Consider the following 21,691-nt stretch of genomic DNA (forward strand, 5'->3'; position numbering starts at 1 on the left):
AAACGCTTCTACTTTGGGAGAATCAGAGTTACAAACAGGCAAATATAATGACTGTCAAGTTTTACCAAAAACACAAAAGTATTAACACAAAACTATTAAATATTCACACTGACATGTCTTTGGATATTTTGGCCAAGGTAAAACAGCGACTGCAGCACATATCTGCCTTCGGATTTTATGGAAAAAGTAGGGAAGGTAGCTGCCAATATTTAATATATGAAAATGATTAATTTTCTCAAATAAACCAGAAGACTCAAAATCTGCTGAAACTATAAAATGTTAAATTATGGATAAAATTAGCAGGGCTATACTGTGGTTGCAGTATTGCACAGCCCTGTGTGGTGTGATATCCCATATTGTAAGTGAAAGCTGAAGTAGTTAAAAACTAGAGTTCATCCTCAAGCTGCTCTGTGCAGGTTTTTCAAACAGTTCACTCTGCATCCCGTAGTAACTGCCTACAATTGGCACTACTGGCATTTATGAACCTGTTCTGTTGGGAACCCTGATAAAGAAAAAAGTAAATCACTGCTATATATACATATATTCCAGTGTCTTTTTTAAGAAATACTTTTGCATATTCTTTGCGATGATAAAATTTATATTCACAAACTTTACCAAATAATACTAAAAAATCTGTAGTTAGCAAGCATTTCGAGAACTACAGTTCCCCTAATCCTTTGCTTTAAAATATTGCTGACCGGATGTTGACAATTTGTTGCACGGAATTCATGAGGCTTTTAATGTTCCTGCGTAACTCTTTCTTGTTTCAGATATTCTAAAATCGGCGTGGTCACATATTATTTCTGAACAAAAGCATGTCAAAGATGACATGGCACTGTTTGTCTTCTGTCGTAGTCGTTTGAAAAACTAAGTGATATCCACCTATTCTGTACGGCAGCGGGGCAACTAAGACTAACAAGGAATTTTACAGCATTTATCGCTTTTATCCTCAACTGCTGACTTGACCTTTGTTGGTATGAACTTTATTTTCTAAACTTAATGTCTCAAAAACCTGCCATCATAGAAACATTAGATATTCCCCACACTGTTTTTCGATCTATATTGGTTGATTTTAATGTGCGCTCACTGCGTTTAGTACTGTCCGACCGTCTGAGAAGGCATCACAAGGTAAATGGCAGTAATGTGGTTTAGTGGTTGAAGTGTCCAGCTAAAGGGAAGAAGAGGACTGCTCCTCATGAATGGATATATCGATCTACGTTTAACGTAAATTTAACTTGTTTAAATGTCTCTTTTCTTCTTTGATTGTTACGTCTTGTAGAGCTAGCTACGGAAGCTAACAGTTATGTTTTCACAGCTCAGCTTGTTTGTAGGCTGTAGGCTAGCTAGCTAACGCTGGCTAACTAACACCAACCATTTAACATAAACACCAACAACATCAGCTGGGGGGTTACTTACATGTTATTTTGTTATCTACCATGGTGTTAAGAAAGCAACAGATTTTCCTGGCAGATAGCTTACTCAGGTTAATGTCACGCTAATGTAAAATTGAGAGTTCCAACAAAGTTAGCCAAGGTTCTCGGATAATTTAGCTTTAATTGCTCAATGAATCATCCTCGACAAACGGAGAGGGGTAGAGAAGAGATGGCACTTTACAAGACAGACTTAGCTCATGCTAAAAGCATAACCATTTCTTAGTACCACTGATAAAGCAGAGCCCACTTACTGCCGACTAGCAATGCAAGCAGTATCAATGCTTAAAAAACACGTTTGCTGTAGCCAACATTTGAAAAAACTGGCAACTTTGATTGAACTGTTCTGTTGGCCCGGGGTTTGAAAGGCCAGTCAATTGATAGCAGGGTTTCCAGTCCTGCCTTGAATATTTCTGATTGGACTGTGGTTGTGATTCAACTGTAAACAGGTTGTCCCAAAATGGAGTAGTACTGAAAACCCGTGTAGCAGGGAGGTGTCAGACCCCAGACCTTGAGGTGCCTGGCGTCCTGCAGGCCAGTCCTGCCATTTAATGAGCCACTCTTGATTTGTGTGTACCTTAATCAGGCATGGTGTAACTATCTGCAGAGTCTGCAGGATACTAGTCACTGAGGTCTGGAGAGCTCACGCTAGAACATTTTGATGATTTGGGGTGTTAACATGCGTTTTGACTGTTCATTTTGACCCGACAAACATGCTTTCATGTTAACTTGCTGCCTGCATGTTATCATCACAAAGAATGGTCCTTAATAGAAAAAGATATCCTTCCATCGTGCACAAACAGCAGCATTCAGCCTACCTTTGTTAATACAAGGTGTGTTTGCTAAGTAAGACAGTTTTACACCTGACAGCACATCATAAGTGGTGTCAGTAGGTTTTAAAAGCTAAACATCTCATCTGTAAGCTTTACATTCACGCTCCATGAGCCTTTGTCCTCTGGATGTTTTCCTGTGCTGTAAGTGCTCAAACAAGGCATGGAGCTATTAATTTATATTCTTTTTTTAAATACAGATGTATTTTTATATTTTGTAAAGCTTCCATTTACATTCAGCTAAAAGTCAAATTGACACATATTTCTCCCTTTTTTTGTAAAATAGATAAGCATAAGCATTTGGACCTGCTGTCTTGCTGTTCTCACTCTTGTATGTGTTTGTCTCTGCCTAACCCACAGGTCATGCATGCAGTCAGACCTCTAGCCTGCACTTTGTACAGCCCCAGCCCTTGAGCCAGTGCACTTCCACTAGGTGGAGGCTCTTCCTCCTACTAGCCTCAGTTTCTTCCCTCTGCCCCCGTCAGCCCCAGAGTTCCCTATGTTAACCCTCTTGAGCATGTTTTACTATATCTGTCTGCGGCGACGCTCCAGGAGTGGGACTCGAGGCGAGGCTCTCACCAGTCGACGGGCTGTGGAGTCCGGCCAGCGGGCGGTGTTGCCGGTCAGTGTGGAGGTGGAACAGTATGCAAAGGAGGTTCTGGATTTCAGCTCCCACTATGGCAGTGAGAATAGCATGTCCTATACCATGTGGAACCTGGCTGGGGTGCCCAACGTGTACCCCAGTTCAGGGGACTTCACCCAGACGGCTGTATTCAGAGCTTATGGGACATGGTGGGAACAGTGTGCCAGTGCTCCGCCACCTTTCCGCCGCACCCCTAAAGGCTTCCACAGCCAGGATTATATTGAGCTGGGTTTTGAGGAGCCTGTTTATCCTACAGCAGTGGAGGTGCTTGAGACTTATTACCCTGGGGCCATCGTCCAGATCTTGGCCTGCTCTCACAACCCCTTCTCCCAGAACCCACCTACTGATGTCAGGTAACAACAGCCGTCTGTTTTGGAAAACCATCATCAGTCATTCTTGGTGATATTAAGTTTATTAACACCTCTTAAGAAAACCATGCAGTACCAACTCATTAGTATAGTTTTGAAGTAGATGCCAAGCCTCTAGTTTTTGAAATGAACTTTGGCAGCCTAACAAACATGATCTTATTTATCTCATATCACATTACTCTGTGTTTATTAGAGTTATGTTCCAGTGATACAAAAAGCTTTAAAGGTTCACTTTAGTGAAGAAAAGTGATATTTGATTAATAAATAAACCAATCTGAATTTATTTTGTGATGGCCATGTGTTGTGTGCTGTGGGTAAAATAGCAGGGATGTGTACAGAAAGATATTACTTGTGTGAAACCAAACTGATCTTGTTACAACCAAATGAGAATCTACCTATTAGGAAAACTCAGTACTTCTGGTCATTAACATAATGGAGTAATAAGTGATTAGTATATTTTTGGCCACAGTTTTGTGGGTATGGCGGGTTTCCCTAATAAAAGAAATTGATTCATACTTAAATATATTTGTAGACATACAATAAATAATTAATCAATAAACTTGTCTTTTTTTTTCTCATTCAGCATGCAATAGTGATTGTTGGACAGTGATATGATTATAATGAACTCTACTTCCTCAGCTGTTAGTCTGGTGTCAGCAGAGAATACTTCCTCAGATGGACCTTTGTAGCCCTTTGCCTCCTTAATAGTACCAGAAGAAGTTGAGTTGATAACCAGTGTCAAAATGAATACTACAGAGCCAAATTAATAAAATAAAAATGTCCATAAATAAATACTGGGAAAATAAAAATCTGTTTGAATCACACTGTTCATCTGTGCTCTTATAAATCACATACTGTATCTTCTGTAAGCCAGCAAAAAACACAGCTGCAGGAGGGAGACAGCCCATCTCTGCCCATGAGTTGTCCTTCATAAGTCATTGCTGGTTTATATCAAACCAGCAATCTGTGAAGTTATGAATGAGGCATAGCATTATCCCACACTACTTTTTTTAGAGGTCACTGTGTAACGGTTTCAGTACACGAAGCATACAAAGCTTAGAAACACTGAGCCAGCTGCTGAAGATGAACAGTGTGAGATAAATGTCAGGGTATGTTTTCCTGGTGGGTAATGAAAGTGGTCAGGTGTTATAAGCCATATAAAGCATTGTAGTGCCACTGCTGAATTATAAAAATGAGGTTGAGATGGATGCAGTGCGTTGTACTACAGGTGGACTGTTGTGTATAAATTAGCAGTGTTATGGGCCTATTTTCAGGGGAATAAAATCTGAGATCAAAGATGCCCTCTTGTTATCCTTCATGAAAAACCCGATTTCACTCACCTTTCACCTGTTCTGAGATTTAAGCCAAACTGTCTACTTTCTCTTGTCCAGGTGGGAGGTGCTGTGGTCAGGGGAGCCCACCAAAGTGCTGACACCCCAGGCACGCCAGTTTTCCCCTAACATCAAGCATATCAACTTCCCCACCAACCTGCTGCGTCTGGAGGTCAACAGCTCTTTGCTGGATTACTACACCGAGCTGGATGCTGTTATTCTCCGCGGGGTAAAAGAGCGGCCCATGCTGGCCCTTTATAAGATGCCTGTCATCGACATTAGCGACCTGAGCGACAGTGAGGAGGAACTGTCAGACGTGGGCGGTCCTTTCAGGCAAGGGAGCGACGGCAAGCACCAGAGGACAGGAAATGGCTACTTTGACAAGCTGCCCTATGAGGTAATTACAGACCAGATTGGTGTGTACGCTGAATCAATCAGAGCTGGGAGAAAGAATAGACGCTGGTCTGATTCTGTAAATCCTGATAGGAATAGTTTTGATCAAATGCTGATTTACTAAATATTACATTGAATTGATCATTTCATCCAAAACACAACAGAGTAGAAACTAGTGAGAGGTAGTTATTTAGATTGTTTTTAATAAAACTACAGTGACAGAAGAGAAAGCCGTAGGTTTGTAGCTGAGCTAATATGGAACATAACATTGCCTGGTGTAGCATCCACCAATGCAAATAAGCTCACTGTGCTAGCAAACTTGTCTTTTTAGGTCTTTGTGGCTATAAAACCCTTTGCACTTTATACAGACAAATACCACGACAAACAATGAGTCAGCAAATTACGTAACTAACAACAGACATTTTCATACAGCCCGCACACCAGCTTCAGACTGCCATATTTCCAACTCCCCTGACACTATAAATCACATCACACACACCTTATCTTTGTAAACTAGAAATTAAGGTGAATGTCGGTGGATAATGTTACCAGAAACACAAATGAGACACAGGTACCTGCCTGCTAAATAACCATTTGGGGATTATCAGTCACAAGCACAAGCAAATGGAACAAAGCAATACTGACCTGTTGGGTCTGTGAAACAACTGTCCTCTTCATCCCAAACCAGCTCCAAGTCTGGAGACTGTGCTGTTCTGCTAATGTTTTGGTTCATTAATTTGCTGTAGGATGAAGAACAGTCTGTCTTCCTGTGTTACTGCCTTTTTCTCACCATTCTAACAGAAATACACAGCACTACTTCCTGCAGTAGAGTATTGTTCTATTAACTTATTAGAGGCTATAGTAGCAGTTTGTTCCAACACTGTCTTTGTACAGACAGAGGGTTTGGGTCACCTGTAGAAATTTTTTGCATTGACTTTCATTTATTCATTTATTTCCATTGCTGTAGGGAAACTGTGAGTTAACCAGTTTCTTCATCTCTGAAAAGGCTTCTGTATTAACCTGTATTAATTTACCTGATTTTTTTTTCAGTTGTTGATGACATAAACTTTTTCCTTCTAACATTTAAGGTTCATGTCTGGATTTGAACTGCTGAAATACTGGAAAAATAGACGTGTTCTAAACTGATGAGTAGTGTAACAGAGAAAAGCAGCAAGTCCACACTGTACCCAGAGAATATCTGGCAATTTAGTTTAATTAAATGACTCAATCAATTAATTGAATCATTATTGTTGCTGATTCATTTTCTGTTGATTGACCACATCACAGCCTTATACTGTGAAGGTTTCTAGCAGTTGGTGCAGCAAAAATATGTATATGTACATGCATCTTACAGAGAGTTGTGCACCTTTGACGTGTAAATTAACAAGTTGTTATTTCAGTCGGCTGTAGAACATAAATATTTAACTTTCCTGGTAAAGAAAACAAGAAAAAAGGAAAATCGATTTAGCTTTCTCCCCCCAAATAATAACAAATTTCAACATTATTAAGATTCAGTGAATCATTATTGTAAATTCACAGCAGATTATGATCATATCTTACAATAAATCCTGAAATCATTTGCAGCAGGTAGTTGAAAAATATGTGCCCTGTAGGAGTGTATATACACACTCCATTTAACAGTGTTCCACACAAACACGTGAACACTGTGGCTTGGACCCGTTGTGACACTTGATCTCGTCTGCACTCACGGACACAGAGTCATTTTCATGCCATGCAGACGTATCATGTTGTCTGAGGCGAGCTTCAAAACACCGATGGTACTCTCAATATTAGTTCTCTTATCTCCTCTCCAAACCGCTGCCATTAACAGCAGTCTTCACAACCGGCGTGTGTTTGTTTCAGAAACACAATATAGCTATTATCTGTCAGCTGATACCCGCTTGAACACTGTGTATTGTTAATTCACAGCAACACACACTCACACAAGCACAGTCATTCTTTCTTTTGGAGAGGCGCACGAAACAAAGTGCAAAACAAGCCGGCTCACCTCGGCACTGATCCTGCTATCAGTTCTTTGTGTTCCTGATAACCACTATTTAGATCTGACAGAGGGGATGCAATTAACATTCTCTAATCTACTCTGTTATTCTCTGTTCTCTACAAGGTTCTACTACTCTTTACTGTTCTGTGCTAATGCTTTGCTTTCTGCAGTGTTCTCCTACGGATATCTTTTGTCTCTCGTCTTTCTTCCTCCCCATGTATCCTTTCTTTTCTCCTCTCCTCCCCTAACCCCTCTCCCTGTCCTCCGTCCACAGCTCATCCAGCTGATACTGAGCCACCTGACCCTGCCAGACCTCTGCCGTCTGGCCCAGAGCTGTAAGATGCTGCACCAGCACTGCTGCGACCCGCTGCAGTACACCCAGCTGAGTCTGCAGCCCTACTGGGCCCGTCTGAGTGACGCTTCTCTGGGACACCTGCAGAGCCGCTGCACCCTCCTCCAGAGGCTCAACCTGTCCTGGACCGGCAACCGCAGTGCTCTCACCCTGACCGGCTTCAGCAGGTCAGACTGTCAGCAGCCCACAAGTGCCAGGAAAATAGAAATCACCTTGGAAAACTATCAAATACTCATAAGCATAAGCATGTGTTTAGAGAGAAGGACATACTGAGACAAACGAAACATTTTTCTGTAAATCCTAACAGAAATAAATTAAGAGATCCTTGAAAAGCCTTATCTGAAGCAGGGACGAAGGACTAGGAAGTTGCTAATGCGGGATTAATTTATTTCCTGTTTTTTTTTCCTCTCCTTCCAATCATTTCTCTCCATCTCCCTCCCCAGTTTCATGAAGGCTTGTGGGCTCAGCTTGGTCTGTCTCGAGCTGTCGTGCTGCCATTTTCTGAATGAGGCCTGTCTGGAGGTCATCTCCCAGACTTGTCCAGATCTGCAAGAGCTCAACCTGTCCTCCTGCGATCGCCTCCACCCACAGGCCTTCACTCACATTTCTAAACTAACCCGCCTCCGCAGGCTGGTGCTGTACCGGACCAAGATAGAGGTAGGCACGATCAACAGTGTATCTGGGAAACCACAATCAAAGTAACATTTTCAACTGCAGACTCATATCTGTCTTGTTCAAACACACCAGGTCAACTGATATCTTTGTATCTTAAGTGGTTGCACTGGCTTTGTAATATGGGGATGTAAGTTGCTTAGTTTCCTTATAGGAGTAGGCTACATGCTTCTGGTTTTTGCCAATATTTATTAAAAGGGTCACTTGACATTGATATAGCAGAATATATTTTTGAGCTTGTTTCAGCAATAGTGAAACAACATGGTGATTTTTTTAAAATCAGTTTTACTTATAATAGTTACTACGGTTAAACTACAGGTGTCAAAATGTTTTATGGGTGTATTAATGTATGAGAACTGCATGACTGTGTCTGAGGGGTTCGTCTTTGTCTTGTGTTTTATTATAGGTGGCTTTAAAAAATGTAAAGGCTGAATTTTTTTTTTTATTGAAAGAAAAAACAAACAAAATGAAAATTAACCTTAAATGAATCTTCTTCTTTAGTTACAACTTAGATGTAAGCTGGTCACCAAGACCACAAGAAACCAAAGTCCTCCCAACTCTGTATCAAAGATCAGGTGCCAAGATGCTTGTTGATCTAACTCTGTGCCAAATTACATGAACTAGTTGCGATGTCCCAAAATCATGATCATACGTATGAAAAACATTAGACTGAGATTTTAGGCCAGTACTGAAGAACTTTCCCGCTTCAAGAGATGAATGTGAAAACTGCCTTGTTGTGTCAAAGCCTGCACCTACGTCATTATGCAGAGTGAACCTCCTTGATCATGTGATGTAACAATGACCAAACCCTTTTGAATGTAGGGGGACTTGTAGTTTAAATTCAAATAAACAGTTAATTAATTATTTTTGTTAATTATTTTGTTTTAATTAATTAATTAATTAAAACAAAAATGTATCCAGTTGCTTACACATCCAGAAAATGATTAGTCAGTGTTAAAAGGAGAATATAGCAGTGACGAAAAAATTACAGTACGTCTGGTCACTTAAATGAAGACTAGAAGAAGCTTAGGCTGCGGTTTGTTCAGTACATACTGAATAGCTTCAATAATAACATATACAGGTGTATTGAGGTTTTAACTACAATTTAATAAAACATTCAGAAGCCCATCAGACGTGATGTAGGACTGATGATCTCCATAAGCTGCTTATTTGATGGCACATGTTTTGGGGCAGATGCAGCTAATTCTCTGTTGTTGTTTTTTAAGATGAACTGAGTCAACTCAGAGCTCAGACACGTACTCCAGGTGTTCAGGTTCAGGCCTGCCTGACGTGTAAAACCACTGTCTTTTGTTTTGGTGTTGCACCTCAGCGTTTCTCCAGTGTTTGTCATGTTTCAGAGCGGCATTGTGGGCAGGAGGCAGTGTAGAGTTTCTGCGGTGGAGCCAGGCAACATGCTGCAAGTTGTTTATATCCAGGCAGACAGAGCGAGCTGTGTGTCTGTTTGAAGCCCTGACATCTCAGCTGTCATTACCCTGTCACTGTTCTAATTAAATGGCTAGCTCGCCGGCGAGAGGCGTTTATAAAGATGCCAGCGACAGGCTCGAGTACACACACCAAACACACACAAGAGGCTTTCGCTTTCATGTCTGACACTTTCTCCTGCCACTGAGGTTCATGTGTTGGCAGTTGCAGTGTTGAATTCCCAGATCTCCATCCTAGCTGCAGTGCCACTGGAGAGGTCTCTGTCCTCGCTGTGCTTACTCTGAGAGATGTTAAAAAAAAAAAAATCAGTTGTGCGATATTAAATTCCCTTAAATACATCAAGTGTTACCTGAGTGTGCCAGGCAGCAGACAGGAAATCACTCACGAGGAACTTTGGACAACATGACTGGACCTGTTACTGTTACTTAAACATATACTGTTATTTTAATGTATACCTTTTTAGATTTGCACTCAGATAAGATGGCAGGGGCTTAGTTTGTTGCTGAACATGTTGCTCCAATACAGCAGTTATTTAAGATGTGTCCTTTTTTTCTAGCTATTTTGTCCTTCATTGTTTCCTTCTACTTTTTTGTGTGCAGTCTCTGAAATTTAACCACATTAAAACAGGAAGGAATGATGTTTTAAAAAAATATAAGTAAGCAACTGTGTGTCTTTCTTTGTCCTTGTCTCTCCAGCAAACAGCTATTCTGAGCATCCTGACTTTCTGCATAGAGTTGAGACACCTCAACCTAGGGAGCTGTGTGAGGGTGAGAATGTGTACACACACACACACACACACGCACAAACACAGAGAGCAGGACCAGCCTTGTCACATTGCATGCGTTACTTCACAGAAATAGGGAAGCTGTTAGGCTCTTTACATTCTTAATAAGCAAATTTGCTATTTGCTACCAGAAGTACAGATACAGCTGCCCTGGATCTGTACTTCTGGTTTTTGTACTTGTGAAATCCACCTACTGGATCCTCTAAAACTCATTTGTTTACTTTGTACAAAAACTAATGTGTAAAAAACAACATGAGTTATGTACTAAACCTGTTTTTTTTCGGCTCTGAGGACCTGTAAAACAGCAAACTGGTGTTTTTTTTACACGTGTAAAGTAGCTGTAGCCTTATGTTTAAAAGGGAGATAAGAGAGTGGTATCAGTCTGTAACTCTCTTCCCCAAAATGTCAAACTGTTCATTTAAGTAAACATGTCCACCAGGTTACGCAGTACACAGTATGTGGCATTTATTAGATTAATTTATTAGATTAATGAATGAGGCATTTTAGTAAGAGATTACTGTATCATGGCGATAATGGTGGGACAGATCCAGCGACTCTTAATGCATTTTTCTAAAATGCATTTCAAAAAGAGAAGAAAACTCACCTTACACACAGTTTCCTGGATGTCTAATTTGCTCACTCACCCAGTCTTTAGATGAGAAAATGAGTCAGTAACTCAACCACACACTGTGTCATTAGCTGAGTTTCCATCCAATTGATTGATATTTGATGCAAATTATTATGTAGCAAATGAGAAAATGTGAGAGGAAATCCAAAAATTTCAGCACGGTTTCCTGATGTACTTTCTCTGAAGACATAAAGTGTCATCATTTGTAATGGAAAGGAAATACACAATGACAGCAACTCTTTCAGCCAAAGTTTTAATATGCGTCCACTGCTAACCCAGAGAAATATTCTGCATGCTGTCATTTTTGTGGGTAAGGTGTCTGCACTGGCTGTTTGGCTGTTAAATTGCATTTCTTTGCTTTCATCTGTGGATGAAAAGATGAAATATGGCCAACATTACCTGACACCAAAGAATAATAACAGTCTCACAAACACAAATCATTTCTTGAAAGACAGTTTCTTTTTTTTTTTTTTTTTGATCAAGATGTTCTCTGTTAGAGCTTTGTTGTCTGTTGAGGAAGTGAGGTTATGCACCTCAAACCAGCCAATACATCTAATCAACTATTTATTATCACTACGTTTCAAAAGTTTCTTCAAAATCCACAAAAAAGACAGTTAGAACTCAATTTTATTATTAGTCCTCTTGGCAACCTCAAGGCAAAATACTGAATTCTGTGACTGCATGAAACACAGTGACTGTGTTTTGTTGTATCTATAGTAGCTGAAGCAAACATGACAGATTCTCCCCTGCCGCTTGATAATGCTGCTTACACAAACACAGTAAACATTCATAAATCATCTCCTCTGAATCAGCTGCAACATTTCAGAGGGTTGCTGTAGAGTTGCAGGTTGTGAGAGTTCATTTTCAAGCTGGTGTTGACCCTCCAAAGATTCTCCTTGAAGCTTCAAACAAGCTGCATGCACTGGAAAGAGTGTCAGTCAGTGTTAACTGCTGCCCGTCTCTCCTGCAGATCGAGGACTATGACGTTGTGGCCAGCATGCTGGCTGCTCGCTGTCGCTCACTTTGCTCACTGGACCTGTGGCGCTGCAGAAACCTGACGGATCGAGGCCTGGCCGAGCTCGTCTCCGGCTGCAGGTAGGTTGTGCTGTTGTGTTTCTGTGCGTTATAAATGTTTATCTTCTGCTTATGTTCACTGAGGAGAACAAATAATTTGTTTTTCACCAACATTTCACTCTGTTGCTTTGTGCTGTGAAGCAATCCAGCAGTCGAGATGTCAAAAATGCAAAATGTGTAGAGACCAGTGAAGGCAGCCACTATTGTCAGTGATCCCCTTGTGTTTGTTAAATCACTACATGAGTTATTATCAGTTTTTTGATTGTTTTAATTAAATTAATACCACTATGATGCTGAAAAAGCTGAGTTGTTGCAGATCACAGATCCAGAGCAGATCATATCTGATTCCATTGAACATGTGACTCTGTGGACTGACTCACCCCAGTTTCCCTGCTTTGTTCTGTGGTTGTTTAGGTTGCTGGAAGAGTTGGACCTGGGCTGGTGTCCCACACTGCAGAGCAGCACGGGGTGTTTCCAGCACCTTGCTCGCTGTCTGCCACGCCTGCGCAAACTCTTCCTCACCGCCAACCGCACCGTCTGTGACTCAGACATAGAGGAGCTGGCCACCAACTGCCCCTCACTGCAGCATCTTGACATACTGGGTAAGATTTTATCTCACGCATATGTGGATACCCCTTGACAAACATTTGTTATTTATTAATAATTCGTTAATCATGGCCACAAACAGCTTATTTAAATATAGCTGTTAAGATGTTTTTCATATAAACTTTGCCTTTAGCAAAGCATTTTCAGTGTGGCACATGGTCAGATGTCAGAGTAAACTGCAGCAGACCCACAGCAGCTAGTCTCTGAGGACAAAATCAAAGCCACACAAATATGCAAACATTACCATATGTGTAATGGCAACATGCCAACACTGTTGCCTTGTTCTTCACACCTGGCCATCATCACATCAGTGAATAGGGGACGGCATCAAAGAATCATGGAAATAATTCTGCACGGTCACAAGTGCACTTCATATGTACATGTTCCTGCAAAATGATAATTATTTTTTCCTTGTATTAAATTTATTCTTAAGTTTTAAGTTTAAGAGATTAGAGTCTTACAATTGCATGTGATACTTTTCCCAGATTCAGTTAAAGCTGAATGATTATACAGTACAGTGTGAAAGGTACTTAGTACCTAGTTAGTATGATCATCACTTATTCATATCACTTACTGATTATTTAGCCATGAAAAACCGTAGTTGTGCATATTTCAGTAATAAGCTCACGTATATTATGAATGATTGCATTTATTTGTGGTTCAGCTGGTCATTACTCAATCATCACTTTACATTGGATGGGTCTGTGGCAAGCCCAACCTCACATTTGCATTTGAGAATTTTTCAGAAGCTCCCAAGTTAACTGCAAACAGTAGCCCAAGTAATCTGCTTAATATTGATATGAATAAAATATTGCTCAGTAAGCAAAGTTGCAGCAGCTCACCACAGCAGTAACTTCCGTGCACTAACACTAGGGTCCCGTTTGCGTAAGTTGACGAGTTTGACAGCACAGTAGCATGACGAGCGTAATTCAGGCTGGCTACAATTTGCTGATGTTATCAGTTCTTTGACTTTTACAGGTGTGCTTCAGTAGTTTGGGTCATGTGTATGCTGCAAAGTAAATCATGAGTAGCACGTAATAAATGTGAAGAATGTTATTTTGGTCTGGACTGTGTTGGACTAATTAATTGTATTATTTTCCCTGTGTTTCTTTTATGTGATGTTTTTATAACATATCTTCTTGTCCGTTTGGACACGTCTAACGGACAGGTACGCGGCTGGTGAGTGCTGCCTCACTGAAGAAATTCCTTCAATCGTGTCCCCAACTTCTCCTCCTGGACGTCTCCTTTTGCTCCCAGATAGACATGCGAGTTGTCCAGGAGCTCAGTGGCCTCTTCCCCAATGTTGCCATCAAGAAGAGTTTCACTCAGTGACCCCATCCCTGGCACTGTTTCATTTTCCATTGTCCAGAGGAACTGAGAGCAGGGAGGTGCTCACCAGCAAACACTGCCCCAGAGTGAATACAAGTCAGGTCAGATGCTGGAGGAGACTGAAGATCTGCCTGCTTCTCTATCATAAGATCTTTTAATGGTCAGTAAATAAAGGGATTGGACTGGGTGAGGAGCTTCTTTGGACTAACTGGCTGAACACATACAACCACGGACTTCAAGTATTATAGAACGTGAGACTTTTTTTTTTTTTTGGACACTTGAAATCAGGGTCGTTGCAGTAAAACTGCTACATCTTTCCAGAATATGAATCACCATGTATTTATTGCCAAGAAACAACAAGGCTATAAAATATGCCTTGCTACTGGATGCAAGAGACACAAACAAACCAACATTTGTGAGCAGTCCTCCCGTGAACATCTTGCTAGGACAACGAAAAGGGGACAAAAAAGAAGTGTGAAACTGTGAGGGAAAAACTGGTATTTATTAGTCACACGTTAGCTGGTAACATATTTGAAGATCAGGGCCTCGGTCAGTGCCTTGTCAGAATGTAAGGCAAACATGGGCTAGTTTAATGCTTGGGGGTCATTCTGACGGCATCTGTCAACATCAAGCCTGTTTGATTTCATTATAAGAAATCACACTGGATGCTGTTGTGTTCAGAGGTAAAGGTTAAACAAAGGACTGAACGCAGCCTTATTTCACACACTGCTCTGTGTGGATCGTGCCAACTCAAACCTTAATGCAAGCATCACAAGTTATTTGTTGCTGCAGGCTGACTGCAGAATCGTACAAAGGGTCTCGTGAAGAGATGAAACAACAGCAGCAGCAGTACACCATCGACTGTCCTTGCACCTGAAATTCACTAGCAACGTGTTTGAAAACTTGTGAAAAACCAAACTGGAAAAAAAATGGTTTTAATTTACACGTTACGGATGCACAAGTAAAAAAAAAAAAACACCCAAGGCATCAAATCAACAGCAGGTTTGAAATAAAACCAGTGAAAAGTAACAGTTCAACAGTCTAAAGCCCATAAATATACGAATTACAATGGTATAAAGAGAGAAAAGCAGCTAATCGGCACTTGGATGAAGCTGAAACCTGTGACTGACATTTTGCTTTGCTTTTGAAGAAAATAACTGAAACAATTAGTAAATTATCTAAAGTTTTCAATTTATTTACTCTGAGTTGGCTAATTAATTAATTGAGGAATCATTTCAGTTCTAACCTGTCAACCACATAAGTCTGATGCAACAAATCCATTTAAAAGATTTCAGAAGCAGTATATGGAATTGTTTTCAATGATTATATAAATTAGAAAGAGCTTTAACTGGAGAATGTGGCATAGTAGGTGCCTTTTTAATCAAACACACAAAGCTTGGGTTAAACTGAACTTGAGACTTTTTTTTGGTTTGGATCTGTAGAGAAAGACACTATGTGTAACTTGTAAATTTTTGTTTAAATCTGCTCTTTGACTGAAATAGTGTTTCAGAGTCAAGTTTTTGATTATGTGAGATGCTTCTGAACACTTTATCTGCCCCATGTAAAGCAGTTCAGGTCAGGTTTTTAAGTCAGCCTGGCCAATCTTAATGGTAATTTGATTGATAATTGTGAATGTTAGGTCATACAGGCCGTTCATTTTGTTAGCAATTGTTTTGACTGTTTAATTTTAAAGCAGGTAGGGGTGTTGGTAGGATGTGCTTAACCTGCGTTTGTCCAGCTCGCGGCTTTCTTGGGAGCATCATCCCAGCAACTTCACACTCAACACTGGTCCTCAGCAATACACCCATAAAGTCTGGAATTGGCTGGATGAGCGGCTGTTGAGAAAACTGAAAGGCAGACAAAAACACAGAGATTCCTCCATTAATAGTTAGACGCTCTTTGTCTACAGTTACCTTCCCCTGTACTTACCTAACAAGAAATTTCTGCCGATGGGAAGGAATACCGTGAATTAAGCTGAGTATAATATGTTACAATGACAGTGTTTATACCCTATGTGATCTCAGTATTTGTCCTGAAACTCAGGGGTTATATAGTTCATCTGCTTTTATTTTTTTAACCTATATTTTACTCCAGAAACCAGCACAACACACCAGAGTAAGTCAGCTTTGAGGTTACCTGCTGTAGGTGTTGCTCTTGAACAACAAAAACACATGACACAAATGATCAGTGAGCACTGAAATGACTGAGACAGAGGAAAAACTATTACTTATTGGGTGTTGAATGTTGCAGTAATTGTATGACTGTGATGAATATATTCCTGTACCTAATTATTTAATTTTGTAATATATAAAGCCACAGTTGAAATGTGGCAGAAGTGCTTGAAAAGCACTTCTTTTTTGAAAAAAAAAAAACTTGAAATTTCTTTTAAGCACATGCTGTTAGTCAATATTTGTGCCTTATACTCCTGTTTGAATGTGGTGTGATGTCTATGTGTTATATGTAGATTGTAGTGAAGTGCTTTGCTTTTATGCCCTACAACCAAAGTAATACACAGAAGCCTGGTCATTAGTCCCACTACTATATTTGACCAGTTTATATGCCATATGTTGTATACCAGCCATGTTAATTAATATGCAAAATAATATTTATTTATACTTCCCTGTGTGATAAAAATGTTATTTAAATTCATTATCCTTATAAACATAAACAGTAATATACATTTCAGGAAGTCAGTGTTTTGTTTTCTTACCCAAAATAAAAGAGGAATTATATCAATTTCAGCATTTAGCAGGTCTAGCCTAGCTTAGCACAGAGAGTGGAGGACCTCTTTAGCCTAGCTTAGCACAAAGACAGTAGTAAATCCTAAACTTAAATTAGCACAAAGAATGGTATGTCTACAAAGAATGGAAGCAGGGGGGGGCATTGTTAGCTAGCTCCATCAACAGTAAAACAAACAAAAAATGCTTCCCCAATAGACAAGTAGCACCTCCAACAGTGAGGTGCTAACAGGGGTTAGCAGGCAGAATATGCTCTGAATTCTACTGTGAACAACGCTACCTTGCTACTTTTAGCCTGTGTATATAAGTTAGCTTTGACGCTGTTGGAAGCATATTATATATTTGTTTTCATTTCTGATGGTGTGCACTAGCGCAGCAGCACCTCTGAGGACACTGAAGTCATGTCCTCAGTATTTTTTTTCTGGACGTTCTACAAACTACACATAATGGGACTTTTCTAAAAGCTTCGCAATGGTCTTGATGCTAGCAGTTACCCTCCTCCTTTGTGCTAAGCTAGGCTAAAGTCCTGAGAGACTGGTTATAGTACAGGATGCCCCTGAAATCCAACATTTCAATCTTCCAGTTTAATAATGGGTTTTAGGGAAACCCCCAAAATGCCGCACTGTCCCATTAAAACTGCACTTATACTGAACTTGATATTTTCCAACATTAAAACCAGTTACCAGTTTTAATGTTCTGGCTGATCGTCATATTACTTCAGTGAGTGGAAATCAGATTACTGACGCTGATAGCAGTTCTATTATAGCTGGTTAACGAAAAGCCAAGAAGTGCATACATCACATTTGCCTGCATTTACAGTGCATCCGGAAATGGCACAATGATGATGAGCGCTTCACTTTTTCCACATTTCGTTATGTTACAGGCTGTGGTGGCTCCTGACAAATCTCTGTGGTGGGGGCAATTGTTGTTCAATGAGTAAAATAACCAATGTTACATTGCATTGTACAATTTGGTTTTCCTGGTCACCTTTCCTGTTCAACCACTGGCTAGATGGTAGCATCAAACATGAATTGTACATGCTGTACAATATCAGAATCAGATTTATTGGCCATTTTAGTATAGCTACACCAAGTTCATAGTTAATTTCTTGAGTACAATTATTATGGTTCTACAATGAAACACTTCCACTGTGGCCATCAACAGATACATTGTCATCTATTAGTTTGCCCTCATTTATACCTCTGAAAGTGAAAAAATGAATCAACAATCCCATTGTCTTCATCTGACATTTTAGGTGCAGCAGTTGATTGGATGAATGAAATCAATGTTGGCATAACCTATTTACTCTATATACAGTCATCATCGCAGTAACCATGGCAACACGCTTAAGACAATGATGTTATACTGAAAATCAAATCAAACTATACTAAAATCAAATCATCACAGAGCATATTCAGTATTTACAGCGATATTCAGCAGGCAATGTGCAATCAATACCACTATTTGCAATTCAACATTTAGAGAGTACAATAACAAGGCCGTTTTTAAGCGCTCCTCAAACACCTCGTCTAGCGACGCCACTAAGTCGACCAGTCCACGAAAAATCCCGGGGTTGCTGGACCCCTCGATTTCATCCTTGCCTCCAAGGCTAACTCAAACACGCCACAGATTCTTTCACAGTCAATAAGGCGGCTTAGCATATGGCGGTTCTTACTCACCTCATCGTTGTGACGACACACAGGTACCACGTAGCTCTCATCCAACTGTGTGGCGATGTTAAGTCTTCCAAAAGACGAAAGTTTCAGGCAGCTGTCCATATGCATCTTCGATGTTCCATGTTTTCTCACCAGCTCCGAGAGGTGGTGCATGTCGGTGACACCCGTGGTTGTCCAGGCGGTGTCTGTGTTTCCATCCCGGTGAATCAGAAGGCAGGTGTAGCAGAACAGCGCGTTAGATACTTCGCATCCTGCTAGCCACGTTTTCCGCTCATACCAGCTCCGTGAAAATTCGCGGCTGAAGGTTTTCCCCGCCTTTACAGACATCCGCTTGATATTTAAATTTGGTCTGGGTGGTCCTAATTCTTTGATAGCCAATTTATCTTGATTGCTCCGACGACAGAATAGTTACTGCAATGACACGTTGGAGTTGCTCCGTTGAGTTGCAATGCTAGCCATGTTGAGCTTGAACGTGAACTCGATGCGTATGCGCACCTGACTTCCTCAGGGGGTATGACGAAAGCACGTTGGGGCAAGCCCTCCCGGAGCCCATAGAAAGGCATTGTAGGGTCTACAGTTAAAAAAAAACAAAAACAAAAACTTAACATGTAAGTCTCTGAGAGCGCCTGAGGCGATTTACAATCTGACTGTAAGTTCAGTAAGTTAAGTTAAATCACCTCAAGAGGCTGCTGATTGGACAATGATGTTCATGTTGCTGATTGGACAATAATATTCAGACTTGATAGGGTAAAATAAATTCTTATGTTTATCGTGTGGGTCAAGGACGGCAGCGCCCTATCGCCCATTATTAGCCAGCAGTTTGGTTCATCGCTTTACAATATTGTGTTGCATTTGCTCACCACCTTGAGTGACTGGGATGTCCCTGCTTTCCTGTCATGCAGTATGCATCCTCTCCTCTCCTATGTCTGGGTGTGTGTGCCATTGCTAGGACATGCAGTGATGCTCCCTGTGCTGCCGTGTGTGAAAAGATTGTGCCTCTGTCAGGATGAAACCAGGTGCTTCACTTTCACCACATTTTAAATAAACTGAAGGCTGATGACCGACTACAGAGCAGTTGTCTCCGTGTGTGGCTCCTTCAATTCTTACTGTCATTAACTTGCTAATTAGGGCCCAAGCACGAAACTCGTGTGAGGCCCTATTGATGATACAGTCATAGCGCCACCTACTGGCTGCATGCATTATTTTTAGCTCTATTTTCCACATTCCACACATTGTATTTTAATGAAGTCCTCTTAGGGACATAATCTGATACATTTGAAATGTTGTCTCATGGTTCAGAGGACATTGATGAGTAAAAGTTATCAAAAGCTTTCATCAAAGTTACACAGTGTGGCTGTGGCGCCGCCCCGAAATTGACCCTTCGCCAACACACAGGAAATGGATGTTTTTGTGCCTGTATCTCCCACATACTTCATCCAATGTAGAACGAACTTTACAGTCAGGATGACCTTCAAACTCTCAACTGATTTATATGCTCATTTGATGATACACTCATAGAGCCCCCTGCTGGGAGGGGCACATGTATTTTCTGTTGCTGTAAACTGCTGTGTTTCTGTGGGGAGAAGAGCAGGAGAGAGGAGAGGACATAATCTGATACATTAGAAATGTTTTGTCATGGTTCAGAAGACATTGATGGCATATTTTGACGCCTTACTATACTATTACATTTTTTATGACGTTTTGAGGTCTTACTAAAATATGACTTTTTTTTTTGGCTTATTTTGACGCCTTACTGTACTATGATGTTTTTTATGACATTTTGAGGTCTTACTAAAGTATGACTTTTTTTGGCCTATTTTGATGCCTAACTAAACGATGACGTTTTTTGGCACATTTTGAGGCCATTCTAAAGTATGACTTTTTTTGGCCGATTGTGACGCCTTACTATACTATAACGTTTTTTATGACATTTTGAGGTCATACTAAAATATGACTTTTTTTGGCCGATTTTGACGCCTTACTATACTATGACGTTTTTTATGACATTTTGAGATCTAAAAAAATTTTGACTTTTTTTGGCCGATTTTGACGCCTTACTATACTATGACGTTTTTATGACATTTTGAGGTCGAAAATTTTTTTGACTTTTTTTGCCTGAAAAAAACGCCATACTACACTATGACGTTTTTTATGATATTTTGAGGTCTAAAAAAATTTTGACTTTTTTTGACCGATTTTGATGCCTTACTATACTGTGACGTTTTTTATGACATTTATAGGCCCAAAAAAATTTTGACTTTTTTTGCCCGAAAAAACCGCCATACTATACTATGACGTTTTTTATGACATTTTGAGGTCTAAAAAAATTTTGACTTTTTTTGCCTGATTTTGACGTCTTACTATACTATGACGTTTTTTATGACATTTTGAGACCGAAAAAATTTTTGACTTTTTTTGCCCGAAAAAAACGCCATACTATACTATGACGTTTTTTATGACATTTTGAGGTCTAAAAAAATTGTGACTTTTTTTGGCCGATTTTGACGCCTTACTATACTATGACGTTTTTTATGATATTTTGAGGTCTAATAAAATTTTGACTTTTTTTGCCCGAAAAAAACGCCATACTATACTATGACGTTTTTTATGACATTTTGAGGCCGAAAAAAATTTTTGACTTTTTTTGCCCGAAAAAAACGCCATACTATAGTATGACGTTTTTTATGACATTTTGAGGAATAAAAAAATTTAGACTTTTTTTGCCCGAAAAAAACGCCATACTATGCTATGACGTTTTTTATGATATTTTGAGGTCTAAAAAAATTTTGACTTTTTTTGCCCGAAAAAAATGCCATACTATACTATGACATTTTTTATGACATTTTGAGGTCTAAAAAAATTGTGACTTTTTTTGCCCGAAAAAGACGCCTTACTATACTATGACGTTTTTTATGACATTTATAGGCCCAAAAAATGTTTGACTTTTTTTGCCCGAAAAAAACGCCATACTATACTATGACGTTTTTTATGACATTTTGAGGTCGAAAAAAATTTTGACTTTTTTTGCCCTTAAAAAACGTCATACTATACTATGACGTTTTTTATGACATTTTGAGGAATAAAAAAATTTAGACTTTTTTTGCCCGAAAAAAACGCCATACTATGCTATGACGTTTTTTATGATATTTTGAGGTCTAAAAAAATTGTGACTTTTTTTGCCCGAAAAAAATGCCATACTATACTATGACATTTTTTATGACATTTTGAGGTCTAAAAAAATTTTGACTTTTTTTGCCCGAAAAAACGCCATACTATACTATGACGTTTTTTATGACATTTTGAGGTCTAAAAAAATTTTGACTTTTTTTGCCCCATTTTGACGCCTTACTATACTATGACGTTTTTTATGACATTTTGAGGCCGAAAAAATT

General features: G+C 39.8%; 1 protein-coding gene across 2 annotated transcripts; it reads left to right on the forward strand.

Moving 5' to 3' along the window:
• The first annotated feature begins 828 nt into the window (after positions 1-828).
• Positions 829-14,886, forward strand: fbxl4 (F-box and leucine-rich repeat protein 4). 2 transcript variants are annotated; one of them, XM_041045025.1, is made up of 9 exons: positions 829-974; positions 2,621-3,256; positions 4,663-4,999; positions 7,272-7,516; positions 7,793-8,006; positions 10,160-10,231; positions 11,847-11,971; positions 12,365-12,552; positions 13,725-14,886. In XM_041045025.1, exons 2-9 carry the CDS (start codon positions 2,760-2,762, stop codon positions 13,886-13,888), a joined length of 1,842 nt encoding a protein of 613 aa, XP_040900959.1. In that variant the 5' UTR covers positions 829-974; positions 2,621-2,759; the 3' UTR covers positions 13,889-14,886. The 2 variants fall into 2 exon arrangements, with proteins under 2 accessions (XP_040900959.1, XP_040900960.1); XM_041045026.1 differs by lacking the exon at positions 829-974 and adding an exon at positions 1,123-1,224.
• Positions 14,887-21,691: the final 6,805 nt, after the last annotated feature.

Source organism: Toxotes jaculatrix, chromosome 8 (assembly GCF_017976425.1).
Source record: "Toxotes jaculatrix isolate fToxJac2 chromosome 8, fToxJac2.pri, whole genome shotgun sequence".
Classification (NCBI taxonomy): Eukaryota; Metazoa; Chordata; class Actinopteri; family Toxotidae; genus Toxotes; species Toxotes jaculatrix.